The 14021-nt window shown below is 41.3% G+C and overlaps 1 protein-coding gene across 1 annotated transcript in view; it reads left to right on the forward strand.

Moving 5' to 3' along the window:
- The window catches only part of DNAAF9 (dynein axonemal assembly factor 9), a 133781-nt gene that overhangs the window by 18949 nt on the left and 100811 nt on the right, over positions 1 to 14021 (forward strand). The window contains exons 2-6 of the mRNA XM_021689141.2: positions 2318 to 2397; positions 6643 to 6762; positions 10626 to 10750; positions 11589 to 11685; positions 12558 to 12664. Coding sequence (XP_021544816.2) covers positions 2318 to 2397; positions 6643 to 6762; positions 10626 to 10750; positions 11589 to 11685; positions 12558 to 12664 — 529 coding nt within the window. The remainder of the gene's footprint in view (positions 1 to 2317; positions 2398 to 6642; positions 6763 to 10625; positions 10751 to 11588; positions 11686 to 12557; positions 12665 to 14021) is intronic.

Here is a 14021-nt window from a genome sequence, read left to right on the forward strand (position 1 = left end):
TTGATCTCACCACCCTGAGATCATGACCGGAGCCAAAACCAAGAGTCTGACGTTCAACTGACTGAGCCACCCAGGTGCCCCTTCTGTGATTTCCTTTATCAGTGTTTTATAGTTTTTAGCATGTAAATCCCATACATGTTTTGTTAAATTTATATTTAAATGGCATTTTTTTAAAATTTTGGTTTCCATGTGTTCATTGCTTTGATACAGAAATAGAGTTGATTTATGTTGACCTTGCAACCTTGTTGAACGCACTTATTAGGTCTAAGATTTTTTTTTTTTTAAAGATTTTATTTATTTATTTGAGAGAGAGAATGAGATAGAGAGCATGAGAGGGGGGAGGGTCAGAGAGAGAAGCAGACTCCCTGCTGATCAGGGAGCCCGACGTGGGACTCGATCCCGGGACTCCAGGAACATGACCTGAGCCGAAGGCAGTCGCTTAACCAACTGAGCCACCCAGGCGCCCAGGTCTAAGATTTTTTTATAGATTCCATGAGATTCTCTACATAGGCCATTATGTCATCTGCAAATAAGGATAGTTTTATTTCCTCCTTTTCAATATGTATGTCTTTTATTTCCTTTTCTTGCCTTATTGCACTAGCAAGAACTTCCATTATCATGTTGAATAGGAGTGATGAGAGCAGACTTTTTTTTCTTGTTCCTCCTTTAGGGCAAGAGCATTCAGTCTTTCACTATTAAATATAATCTTAATTCCTAGTTTTCTGAGTGTTTTTATTGTGAACAAGTGTTGAATTTTGTCAAATGATTTTTCTGCATCAGTTATATGGTTGTGTAATTTTTTTTCTTCTTTAGCCTGTTAATATGATGGATTACATTGATTGATTTACCAGTAATGAACCAGCCTTGCATCCCTGGGACAAACCCCTCTTGGTCGTGGTGCATAATTCTTTTTATATGTTGTTGAATTCTATTTACTAATATTTTATTAAGGGTTTTTAGAGCTATATTCATGATGGGTATTGGTCTATAGCTTTCTTTTCTTGGAGTACTGTCTTTGGTTTAGATGTTAGGTGGTATATGTGAACATCATGAGGGAAGGCAGTGATAATGACAACTAAGTCATGGAATGGATTTTTTGGGAGTAGAAACATCAGAAAGAATCCACGGGAAAAAAAGAATTCAGAGAAGAGAAATAGTGTTGTTTGGCTGAATACTGTTGTTTGGTTGAATATAGGGCAGTGCAATGGAGCAGATTCAGCGAGGGGTGGGGATAAAGTCTGATTGTCATAGATGGAACAGTTAGTGTAGTTGGTTTGTGGAGGATCTTAGTTAATAATGATGTGGTAAGGCTGAGATTATGTTGACCATAGGGAAAAAATTAAATATAGGAGTCTTAGGGAATGAATAGTGGAGGCAAATCCTGAACCTGGAGGTGACAGGGAGAGATATAGTGGAAGGATCAGTCTTTTTTTTTTTCCAAAGATTTTATTTATTTATTTGACAGAGACACAGCGAGAGAGGGAACACAAGCAGGGGGAGTGGGAGAGGGAGAAGCAGGCTCCCCGCAGAGCAGGGAGCCCGATGCGGGACTCGATCCCAGGACCCTGGGATCATGACCTGAGCTGAAGGCAGTTGCTTAACCAACTGAGCCACTCGGGCGCCCAGAAGGATCAGTCTTAAGCAGGAAATTGAGCATCTTTTTCTGGGACTACTGGAAAGGAGGAGGGGTTGGTATGGAGAACATGGAATCCTTAGGAGTGATATTAATGTCTGGGAGTGTCTCTCCTTATGCTTTGTTTGGGAGGAGGGAGTATCGCTAAGGCCACAGGAATAGACCTGCCCAGAAAGGGGAACAAATATCTTTTGCTGATACTCTAACTGGGGGTAGTGGTGATGATGAATCAGAGCTTCATTTAGATCCTTAAACCAGTTTTTTGGTTTTTACATGTTTTTCATTTTTGTTTTTGGAAAACTGATGGGGACCACAGTTGGGGCAAATAAGTGTGGAAACTCTTCTTCGATAATCCTCAAAAATGAGAAGTCATTAGAGAGCATTCTGATCAGCTGCTGAGTCCCCGTCCTGTCTAGCATTGACCATGAGAGGGCCTTTGGCTCCATTCTCTACTGAGCCACAGAACCACAGACTGTCCAGTTTGTAATCAGCAGTTCAGATTAGGCTTCAGATAAATTCTGCATAATCTCTTCCAGAAGATAGAAGAGAAGGGAGTACTTCCAGTTCATGTTATAGTTCTGATATCAAAACCAGGCAAGGACCAGTTTCCATCCCTAGCATCATTCCTCCTCCTCATGCCTTCGTGTGCTGGCACTCAGGAGCTGATTTCTGTTCTTGTTGCAGCTGCAGCCGACTCCGCCAGGTTCAGAGCATCTTGACCCAGAGCAGCAAGTCTCGACCTGATGGGATCCTCTGCATCCTAGGTCAGTGCTTTTAACAAGGTGGGGCAACTTGGCTTCCTTTCAAGGAAGATATTAATAATAGTATCATTGTGAGATAAGCTTGAGTTAGTGTCCTTCTCCCAGCTCTTGTTCTCTTGAAATCTGGTGCTGTTCTCATGAGATCAGGTGAACTATCAGTGGGATAAGGAGGCCCTACCACAGGGCAGGCAGTTTGTACATGTTATCTCATTTCTCCTCACAGCAGCCTTGCCAGGGAGCAGCGTTGTCTCTTTTTACAGAGTGGGAAACAAACTCTAGGAGATGAGACAGACTTGCTCAGGACCATAGAGTGGCAGAACTGGGCATTTATTTGTTCTTTAATTTTTTTTTATTGTGAAAATGCATCATATGATTTAAAAATTAAGACAATACACAAATGGGGGTGTCTGGGTGGCTCAGTCGTTGAGGGTCTGCCTTCGGCTCAGGTCATGATCCCAGGGTCCTGGAATCAAGCCCCGCATCAGGCTCCCCGCTCAGCGGGAAGCCTGCTTCTCTCTCTCCCACTTATCCTGCTTGTGTTCTCTCTCTGGCTGTCTCTCTCTGTCAAATAAATAAATAAAATCTTAAAAAAAAAAAGACAATACACAAATGATAATGAACAGAGCTTCCTAACCATCCCTGATACCCTGTTCCACTCCCCAGAGATAGCATTGCCAATTGAATCTTTTTTTTTTTTTTAACACAAATGGGAACGTTTTATTTATACTGTTGTTAACCTGATTTTTAAATTTTCATTTAACAGTGTATCTTGGAGATTTTTTTGTATCAGATTAATCTTCTTTATCTTATTTTCATTTATACCCATAGTATTGAGTCGTGGAAGTGGAATTGTTAAGTCTGGTGGTTTGTCCATCAACCACCCAAGTTCCTTCTCAGAAGCAAACCACTACTAGGTTCTTGTTTATCTTTCCTCATATATTGTATGCATGATTTTGTGTTTTCACTTAACCGCACTTGCATTTAAGCTTGCGAGAGGCAGTGTGCAGAGTGGTTAAAAACATGCAGTCTGGAGCTAGGCAGGTTTTGGGTTTGAATCCTGGTTCCACTACTCAGCCCAGAGGTTGGTAGGTCTCCATAAAAACACAGTTGTGGTGCAATAACCAAGCTGTGGAAAGAGTCCAGATGTCCACTGACAATGGATAAAGATGATGTGGTATATATAGCCAATGGAATACTACTCAGCCATCCAAAAAAATGAAATCTTGCCATTTGCAACGACATGGATGGACCTAGAGGGTATTATGCTAAGCGAAATAAGTCAGTCAGAGAAAGACAAGTATCATATGATCTCACTCATATGTGGAATTTAAGAAACAAAACAGGGGGCGCCTGGGTGGCTCAGTTGGTTAAGCGACTGCCTTCGGGTCAGGTCATGATCCTGGAGTCCTGGGATCGAGTCCCACATCAGGCTCCCTGCTCAGCAGGGAGTCTGCTTCTCCCTCTGACCCTCCTCCCTCTCATGCTCTCTGTCTCTCATTCTCTCTCTTGCAAATAAATAAAAAATTTTAAAAAAATTATAAAAAAAAAAAGAAACAAAACAGGATCATAGGAGAAGGGAGGGAAAAATAAAACAAGATGAAATCAAAGAGGGAGACAAACCATAAGAGACTCTTAACCATAGGAAACAAACTGAGGGATGCTGGAGGGGCGGGGAGTGTGGAATGGGGTAACTGGGTGATGGACTTTAAGGAGGGCACGTGATGGAATGAGCACTGGGTATTATATAAGATTGATGAATCACTGGACTCTACCTCTGAAACTAATAAAATACTATATGTTAATTTAATTTAAGTAAAAATTTAAAAATTAAAAAAAATAAATAGCGGCTGATGCCAGCAGAGAACAAAGAATGCCTCTTGACCATATACACTCAATACACACACACACACACACACCCTTGCACAAGCCCTCTTTGAAACTTAAATGGTATTTAGGGGAGAAAATGAAGGGCAGAACCTTAAAAATGCCTAAGTTTGGAATTTAAAAAATTGCGCAATAATTTTACTGAACTTACTTGGGAAAATGTGATCAAGTTTTCTGCTTTTAGAAGGGAATGTGGATTTATGATAGAAATTACATTATTTTTTGTTAAAGCTGTATTTTACCTAAAAACAAAGCAAAACCAAACCACAGTTGTGGTAAACCTGGAATTCCTGCCAAAAGTTCCAAATGTTTAAACAACATTCATTGGATTCTCTCTCCAGCTGCAACCCTCAGAAGGGTAGGGGCTGTCTTTGCCATGAATTTACCTATGAATAAAAGCACCTGTTCATTACTGTACTTATGCTATCATTTCAGTTGGCTTCGGTGTCCCTCCCTTTGACATACCCCCCCCCCAATCAAAGTTTTGTTTGTTTAGCATTTCTGTACTTTCTGGCACTAAAAGATACTCTGGGCTTATTTTATATATTTCCTGCTCCAGTCCTAGAATCAGCCATTTCTCCAAGGAGTGCTGGGGTTCCTTTTATTGGAGAATGGTATTAGAAATCAGTATCTGGGCATTGGATACACTCTTGTTACTACTGGGATGTCATTGCTCCTAGGCCCTGGGGCAAGTGACAGAGTAACAAAATACTTGTGTGTACATTACCTGTAAATGTTATGTAACCATCTGTATCTATATTACGCTAAACGTGAATTCATATTAATGTCTCCATCCTACCCAGTTACCACATAGGTTATTCTAGTTTCTCCCTTTTGCTTATCTGTAAACTTCTACTTCACCAGTAGGAAACTTGGCACCCATCATCCACCATTAGTTTACTTGTTTAATTCCAGTGTACATATATAGCAGTATCAGAATTGTTAACCCATAATACCCCTATGAGAAACAACTTTGTCAGCTAAAGCATAGTGCCTACATAGAGTTTCTTTTGCCTTTAATTTTACATGGTCAGTCTTTTTCATGTCAGCAATTTATGCAGCTGGAACCCTTGGAAGTGGACATGCTGAGGCCAGGTCTGCTCAGTCTGCTGTTTATTTTTCACTCTGTAGCCCTTTAAACTTTGGGCCTTAGATAGGCCAGTCCATTCTGGCTTTTGATTCTTTTTCACCCCTCCCTTCACTGAAGCATTGAATGGGATAGAACAGGGCTGTGCTGCTTTGATCTCAGCTTAGAAGGGAGTTCTCTTATATTAGAAGTCGTCTGCCACAGGCAGTCCCTGGGCCCCTCTGCTCTAAATGACCATTACTTTTTTTCACTTGTCTGAATGGCCATTGACAGTCCTCTTTCCCAGGCTTTAGCCATATTTCTATTCTTAGAGCTCTTCTGCTCCAACTCATTCCTCAGCCTCCTGTAGACAGCTACCACCTGCCCGTGACATGTTCAGAGATACTCAGGAACCAGTTAGTACATATGCCCATGCCATTGAGAGGCAGTAGTGAAGGTATATTGTTTAATTTCTTTTTTGTTTCTGACCCAGCCCCACTAGACTGTAAGCTCCATGGGGGCCATTTGTAGGCATGTTTACCACACACTCCAGCATCCAGCACAGTGATGGGCCTTGAATTTGATAAATATTTGTGAAATGATAGGTGTTTGTTGTTCCATTCACTTGTCCTCTTTTTCACTTCTTTGGGTTCTTTTCAAACTACCTTAATCTGCATTTATTTGATCCCCCATGTTTTGGTAAAGCTCTCTTTGAGAAGTGAATATTTTTTATCCCCTATTCCTATTCCAACTGAAAAGTATTCCAAAATCTTTAACCAGCCATGGCAGGCCATGGCAGGCAGGACCGTATTCTTTGCTTCTTTCTAAACTGAAAAATTGCGGACGCGTGGGTGGCTCAGTCGTTAAGCGTCTGCCTTCGGCTCAGGTCATGATCCCAGGGTCCTGGGATTGAGTCCCACATCGGGCTCCCTGCTCGGCAGGAAGCCTGTTTCTCCCTCTTCCACTCCCCTGCTTGTGTTCCCGCTCTCTCTGTCAAATAAATAAATAAAATCTTAAAAAAAATAAAATAAAAAAATAAACTGAAAAATTGCTTTTTGGAAATGAATAGCTTCAATAATGTATGCTGTTTAACTGTCTCAACTATATAGATCTTGAAAACCAAGTAACAACCAACTTGATGCTTCATTCACAGAGTTGCTTAATTTGGTTTCTGGCACAAAACTAGCGTGAGCTTCTGCCTTTAACTTAACCATCAGGGTTTTGCCGAGCAGGGGCAATTTATTGGGACTCATTTGTGTCCCATAGTACAGCTGATCAGAGCCTTCTTTGCTTTGCAGGAATCGATAGCAGGTACAATGAAGGCTGCAGAGAGCTGGCGAACTATCTTCTGTTTGGTTTGTACAATCAGAATACAAGTGATTTTGAGAAAACGGGGTTTTCTGAAGAAGTTCTAGATGGTAAGTACATATGGTATTAAGTAGTATGCTCTTGTTAGTAACCTGCTGGTTGATACAAGATTAGTGACAAGTAGTTTTCAGAATATGTTTACTGGGTTAATCAGTTTTAGAGGGAAAAGTGCATATCAGTTTGGCTTTGTATCTTCTTGGCAAAGTACTAGTTTTCCTCTCAATTGCCCACTGCCTTTTTACGTGCTGGGAGGTTCAGATTATGTGCTGTTGTCCTGTGAAAGCACATTCAGTTGTGGGTAAAGGATGAGCCTGCAGGCTACTCCTACAAGGAAGACTTCATGTGGATCTTCAGCTTAGGAACAAAGGCTCTTTGTCCATCTCTGTCTTTGGGAATTGTTTTCTGTGTGACTTTAATTCATGATGATGCCCATGATTACAATGGAGGCTTTCTGCTTACATTCCCCTTTCTTCAGCTCTCAGACACTCTCCCTGTTTCGATGCTGTTGTGGGCTGATGCCCAGGAGCTATCTCTGATATCACATACTTAGCATCATGACTTGTCTGCCAGATGGATCCAGAGACACAGGAATAGACAAATCAAACTGAACAAGAGACAGGCAGCTCTTGTGAAGCAGCTGGGAGTGCATGAAAGCTAACATTTGATATTGAATATTGATATTGAAGTCATCTTGCAGTGGATGTAGTGCAGTGGTTTTAAAGTGGGGGCAGTTTTATTCCCTGAGGGGCATTTGGCAATATCTGAAGACATTTTTGATGGTCACAACTGGGCAGAGTGGCTACTAAACATCTACAGTGTCATGGATAGCCCTCCACAACAAAGAATGATCTGGTCTAAACTATCAATAGTTCTAAGGTTAAGGAACCCTGGTCTACTGTATGTGAAAATTTTTCTGTGGTAAAATCCTTAACAGTGTTTATCCTTATAGATTGACTAGATTTTCTTTTTATTAGGAAGTGCAGAAGGAGCAGGCTGCAATTATAACTTCCATTAAATTTCTTTCAATATCAAATTTAGTTTCAGAGTTTGATTTTTAAAAATGCTTCTTTATGCGGGGCACCTGGATCAGTTAAGCGTCTGCATTTGGCTCAGATCATGATCCCAGCATCCTGGGATCAAGCCCTGCATCAGGCTTCCTGCTCAGCGGGGAGCCTGCTTCTCCCTTTCCCTCTGCCTCTTCCCCTGCTTGTGCTCTCTCTCTCTCAAGTAAATAAAATCTTTTTTTTTTTTAAAGATTTTATTTATTTATTCATGAGAGAGAGAGAGGCAGAGGGAGAAGCAGACTTCCCGCGGAGCAGGGAGCCCAATGCGGGACTCGATCCCAGGACTCTGGGATCATGACCTGAGCTGAAGGCAGACGCCGAACCATCTGAGCCACCCAGGCGCCCAATAAAATCTTTTTTTTAAAAAATGCTTCTTGGGGTGCCTGGGTGGCTCAGTCTTTAAGCGTCTGCCTTCGGCTCAGGTCACGATCCGAGGGTCGTGGGATCGAGCCCCACGTCGGGCTCCCTGCTCAGCGGGAAGCCTGCTTCTCCCTCTCCCATTCCCCCTGCTTGTGTTCCCTCTCTCGCTATGTCTCTCTCTGTCAAATAAATAAAGAAAATCTTTAAAAAAAAAAATAAACAAATAATGCTTCTTTATGCTATACAACATCTACTGGTTTGAAAGAATTCATCTTGGGGTGCCTGGGTGGCTTAGTCGGTTAAGAGTCAGACTCTTGATCTCAGCTCGGGTCTTGATCTCAGGGTTGTGAGTTTGAGCCCTGCATTGGGCTCCATGCTGGGTGTGGAGCCTACTTTAAAAAGAATTCATCTTGGGCGCCTGGGTGGCTCAGTTGGTTAAGCGACTGCCTTCAGCTCAGGTCATGATCCTGGAGTCCCGGGATCGAGTCCCGCATCGGGCTCCCTGCTCAGCAGGGAGTCTGCTTCTCCCTCTGACCCTCCCCCCTCTCATGCTCTCTCTATCTCATTCTCTCTCTCAAATAAATAAATAAATAAATAAATCTTAAAAAAAAAAAAAAAAGAATTCATCTTGGCAGTCACTTAGAATTATAAAAAGACAGATGCTCATACCAGCCACAGATTTCACTGCAGCCAAAGTTGCTAAGGATATTGTAGTACTGAAATTAAGGAAATAGTTTAAACCTCCAAAGGTGTGGGGGTTTTTTTGCTTATCATTGTCTTTATCCTGCCATCTGGCACAATGGGTGCTTATGAAATGAGCATCTTCTTTGACTGAATTAATAAATCATTAATGAATTAAAAATGAATTAGTAAATTCATTTTTTAAATCCAAGTAGTTGGTAAACTGAGATCACTGGATTTATACATCTACATTTTGATCTGTATATGAGAGGAAAAGAGGCCAACACGAAGGATTTATTTTTTAAAAAAAACTTAAAATAGTTTACATATTCATCCAATTTTCTTATACTTTCATCTTTTACTGTTAATTTTGTTCAGAGCAATGACATCAGAGTCCTATGAGATTCTGAGAATGCTTAATTAGGCTTAGTAGTTGTTGCATTATTTCTTTTACTGGATCCTAATTCTTTGTGGAGTTTTACATATTAGTGTAGAACATAAACTGGAAGCCCCCCTCAGGCTCTCCATGTGACTTCAAACTCTCATTCCTCAGCAGGCAATCTACAAGTGATTCAGGGCAAGGCTCTTAGAGGGCCTGTATGAAGAAGACCAACAGGATGAGAGGTGATCCCTGTCCCATCCCTTGCCACCTTGTGATTCTAGTGCTTAACTGAGAGTCAGCAGTGAATAGGCTGCTCTGTACCGTGTTCCCTAGAACACCTGGGTCTGCCCAGGTGTGGGGCACAGAGTGATTTTTGAAAAACCAAAGGTCAGCATCATGAAGCTTTATTTCAAGAGGCCACCCAGTGGTGTGGTCAGCCGCAGTCTGTATTCATCGGGCTTAGGTTTTTGTAGAATATGGGCTGTCACTGTGTTACTGTGTTGGCATTGCCCTAAACCTACTATTTTAGATGCTCCCTGCCGCCATGCTCCTCTCACTTCCAGCCACCTCCTCCATCAACTTCCCTAGCGTCATCTTGTTAGAGAGATGCCTGAGATTGTTCTGCTTTCTGAGGAGCCATGCAGTGGAGCTCTGCTCTTTTTCTGGAAGTACGACTGCTTTCTTTCTCAGTCTTCAAACTGCTTTAATATTCCTGCCCCGTTTCATGGCTCTTGTTACCTTACCTAGGTTTATTTGCATCCTTAGGATTGTTTTATTTATTTGACCCACCAACATCCATGGTTCTTCCTTAAGTCTGTGAGCTGCTGATCTATTTATAGAAGCCTTGTCCACTTGCCTCTGCTTCCTTCCTCACAGCCTTTCCTGTGTACAGAGTTCACCCCCTACATAGTAACCCTTCCCAGAGCTGAACAGTGATGTCCTCAGGCCCATGGTTGCCTTGAGTCAACAGCCAAGAGCTTTAGACATTGATGTCTGCAGAAGAACCGTCACTGGCTATATTTGCTATTTCCTGCCTCGGTGGCTTTAGGCTATGGAGTTTCCGTTTGGTATTTATCTCTGTAGCAAAGTACACAGCTAAGTCTGGTACCACAGATTTGACGGTGTTGAACTTTGCGAAGCAGAACATCCTGAAAGCTGTTCTTTTGACTTATTCTGGGCGAGTATTGTAACCAGAGGGCCACAGTGGTGGGAGCATTGCATGGGAACTAGAAAATCCTTGCTGCCCACACGTGAGTGTTACACAGTCCCTTTGAGGCACATTGCCTAGTTATAAAGAACTTTCAGTTTAGAGTTTTGTTACATTGTCTCTGAAATAGCTTAAACGGTATTATTCATTACCTGAGCAGAAAATGTGTAAAGGAAATGACTTTGACAATGTTGTGATTTAATTTTGTTTTCCTTACAGATGTAATTATATTGATTAAATCAGATAGTGTCCATCTGTACTGTAATCCTATAAACTATCGCTATCTCTTACCCTATGTGGCACATTGGAGAAATCTGCATTTCCACTGCATGACTGAAAATGAGGTAAGGAGAGAAGATAGAATAGGCACTTAGAGACATTCTAAGGATACTCTTTCAGAAAAGTATAGATCTAGAACAGGAGGCCCCTTAAAAAAAACAAATTGCAGTATGTCATTACACAAAAAAAGCTATTTGTTTTAGTGGAACTTTTCATAATTCATTATGAGGCTACCTTATAGATAAATTGTTTACCTGACAGACAAAAGGGACTCTTCAAATTGGGACCTAGTCGTAGGCTTTTGACCCTAGCTTCCTGTCCTGCTTGTTTATCACCAGCCTGTACCCATTCTCTTGGGGGATGAGTGCAATGGACTGCCTCAGGAGAATTTGATAAGCTTTTGTAACATTTCCATGTTTGGATTTTTTGCTATTTGTTTCCTTTTGGGTTCTTTTCAAGGGTTTGGCTGGAAATCAAATTGGGATTTGAGATTTAGGGTTTCATGGAAATGGTGACCTAATATGGGTAAAAAACCCTTCTTTCTTTTTTTAAGTTAAAGGTGTTTACTATAAAATCTAAGTGATCACTAAAATAACATAACAGACTTCTAATCCACCCAAAAAAAAATAGAATCGTAAAAAATACTGATATATAGTTGACCCTTGAACAACATGGGAAGAACCCTTCTTTCCATGTGAGCTTTTGGGGAATTTTTGAGGCAGGTTTTGTCTCTTGCATTCAGGTATCTGACCAGCAAACACAAAAAGTTGGCTTTGGAAACACCCTCTTGGGTGCAGTCCTCTATAAATGTCATTTGAGATAACTCTGATAAAATACCAAGAAAATAGGGGATTTTGCATGATGTCTCCTCAGAGTCTGTTTTCCTCTCAATTCCCTCTTCAGTATGAAGATGAGGAAGCTGCAGAAGAATTTAAAATTGCCAGCTTTGTGGACATGGTTCGAGACTGTAGTAGAATTGGCATTCCTTACAGCTCCCAAGGTGGGTATCTGACAGCAAGCCATATTAGAACCTTGCTTGGATGATGTGTGAACCCAGCGTTTCTGCTGCTCCTTCCATTGGAGGCATTTAGCTGGGAAACCCATTGATTTATTTTCACTAAAGGCAGAGAATCAAGCAGAATGAAATTTGGGGATTTTTCTGTGCAAGCTGGTACTCATAACTGAAATTTCTGTAACAACACAGCAGGCCATCTAGTCAGAAAAACTGATAAGGGATTTACCACAGTTGCCATCTAGCTGTGCCACTTAATTGTATGGAGAGTATAGCTGTGGAGCCTCTTGGTAATCAGAAATAGTAATTCAGGCAGCTGTTAAAAATATGCTGACAGTGAGGCTCAAAAATGTGTAAAAATAAAGGAAAATAAACCACAAGTTTAGCCGTGGTTATATCTTATTTTTAAAAAACTTTGCGCATTAGAACTATTGCTATACGAAAGGAAAATTTTTGATTTGGTAATTTTCCCTTGAGGAAGTTGATTGGCTATGTTTCTTAAGGGGGAAGAGCCAAGTTTGGGTCTGTTAATAATTATATCCGCTAAGTGATGCAAGTCAGATGTAATAGGCCACTGTTTATTTACTAATTTACTTGCTCACTTAGGAAACCAGAATGTGAAAGTATACTATAGAGAAATCTGAATTTATGTAACTTGTTATGGTTTGAATTTTCTATGACTTTCATTTTGTCTTTCTAGTTTTAATATCTAACCATTTTATCTGTTTCACTTTTATTTTGCTAAATGTGGCCACGGTGAATTTGAGAGAGATGACGCCTGTCTAACCACATTAGATCAGGTTTAGACTGTTATATCCAGGATGGTATTTGATACATGTTGTTTTATTTGATTCCTCTAGGTCACTTGCAGATATTTGATATGTTTGTAGTAGAGAAATGGCCAATTGTACAGGCCTTTGCACTTGAGGGCATTGGAGGGGATGGATTTTTTACCATGAAATATGAGGTATGTGTGAAAAGCAGTATGCCTGGCTTTTGTCTGCCACTTGCTGTCTTTATGAAGGGCCCCCACAGTGTGAGTGTGCATCATTATAACACTCTGAAAAGCTAGCAGTGATCTCTCAAGAGCATGGAGCAAGTTAAAAAACTTGAAATGTAAAATAGATGCTGTGCAAAGCTAGTCCCTAAACTAAACTCCCGTGTCCTTTCTTCTAGGAGTTTCTCTCTGTCCTCCTTTCTCTCTTTTCCCCATTCTGAGTCCATTGTTCTTCCAGTCTACTCCTGTAGCACCCTAAGCTGATTCCTCTTACAGCTTTCTTTGTCCTGTGTTACACATTTTTCACACACCCCTACTCATGTACCCACCCACCCTTGGTCTCTGGATCGGAAGCTTCTTGAGAGCAAAAACAGTCTTTTCATTGTTGTTGTTTGTATCTTAGAAATTCATATAATTTGAGAACTATTCAAGAGCAATGAAAAGGACAGTACAGAATTTTGTATAAGTACAGCATACTAGAGGAATAAAAGGGTTATATTTGTGTTACAGACAGTATCTTTTATTTCAGTATTCCTTCTATCTAGGAGATGACTCATAAATATTTGTTAAGTAAATTAATGAATGAGTCTGGGAGAGGGGGTCACCCAGAGTGCATATTAAGGAGGATGGCCTGGTAGGTTAGCAGCATCACCATAGGCATCTCCCAATGAGATGACCTGCCCCCAGCACAGAAACAGGGAATGAACATTGACATGCCCAAAATGGGAACATACTATTAGGCATAGAGTAGGAAGCATGGCCCAGGGCTAATTACTATCCCTCCTTCCAAGAAGTAGCAGTGTCCCTAGGAAGTAAATGGATTCTTGCCTGGTAAACCCTGTAATGTGGAAGGAACATGGGATGTAGGGTTGAAGAGAAGCACACCACTTGGTCTCCACTTTTCCTGCTCCAAAACTATAGTATTCTCACATTGACTATAAGTAGCAGAACTTCAGCAAGGCTGTGGGAGCTGCCCCTGCTAGGAAGTAATGCTCTCTAATTTATTTATTTATTTGAGAGAGAGTAAGCGAGCACGAGTGGTGTGGGAGGAGACTCCCTGCTGAGTGTGGAGTCTGACGCAGGGTGCCATCTTACCACCTATGAGATCACAACCTGAGCCAAAACCAAGAATCAGGCATTCAACCAACTGAGCCACCCAGGCACCTCAGTGCTCTCTAATTTAGAAGAATAGGGGCATAGGGCGCCTGGGTGGCTCAGTCAGTTAAGCATTCGACTCTTGATCTCAGTGCAGGTCTTGATTTCAGGGTCTTGAGTTCAAGCCCCACATTGGGCTCCACACTAGGCTCTGTGCTAGGTGTGGAGACTA

Source organism: Neomonachus schauinslandi, chromosome 10 (assembly GCF_002201575.2).
Source record: "Neomonachus schauinslandi chromosome 10, ASM220157v2, whole genome shotgun sequence".
Lineage (NCBI taxonomy): Eukaryota > Metazoa > Chordata > Mammalia > Carnivora > Phocidae > Neomonachus > Neomonachus schauinslandi.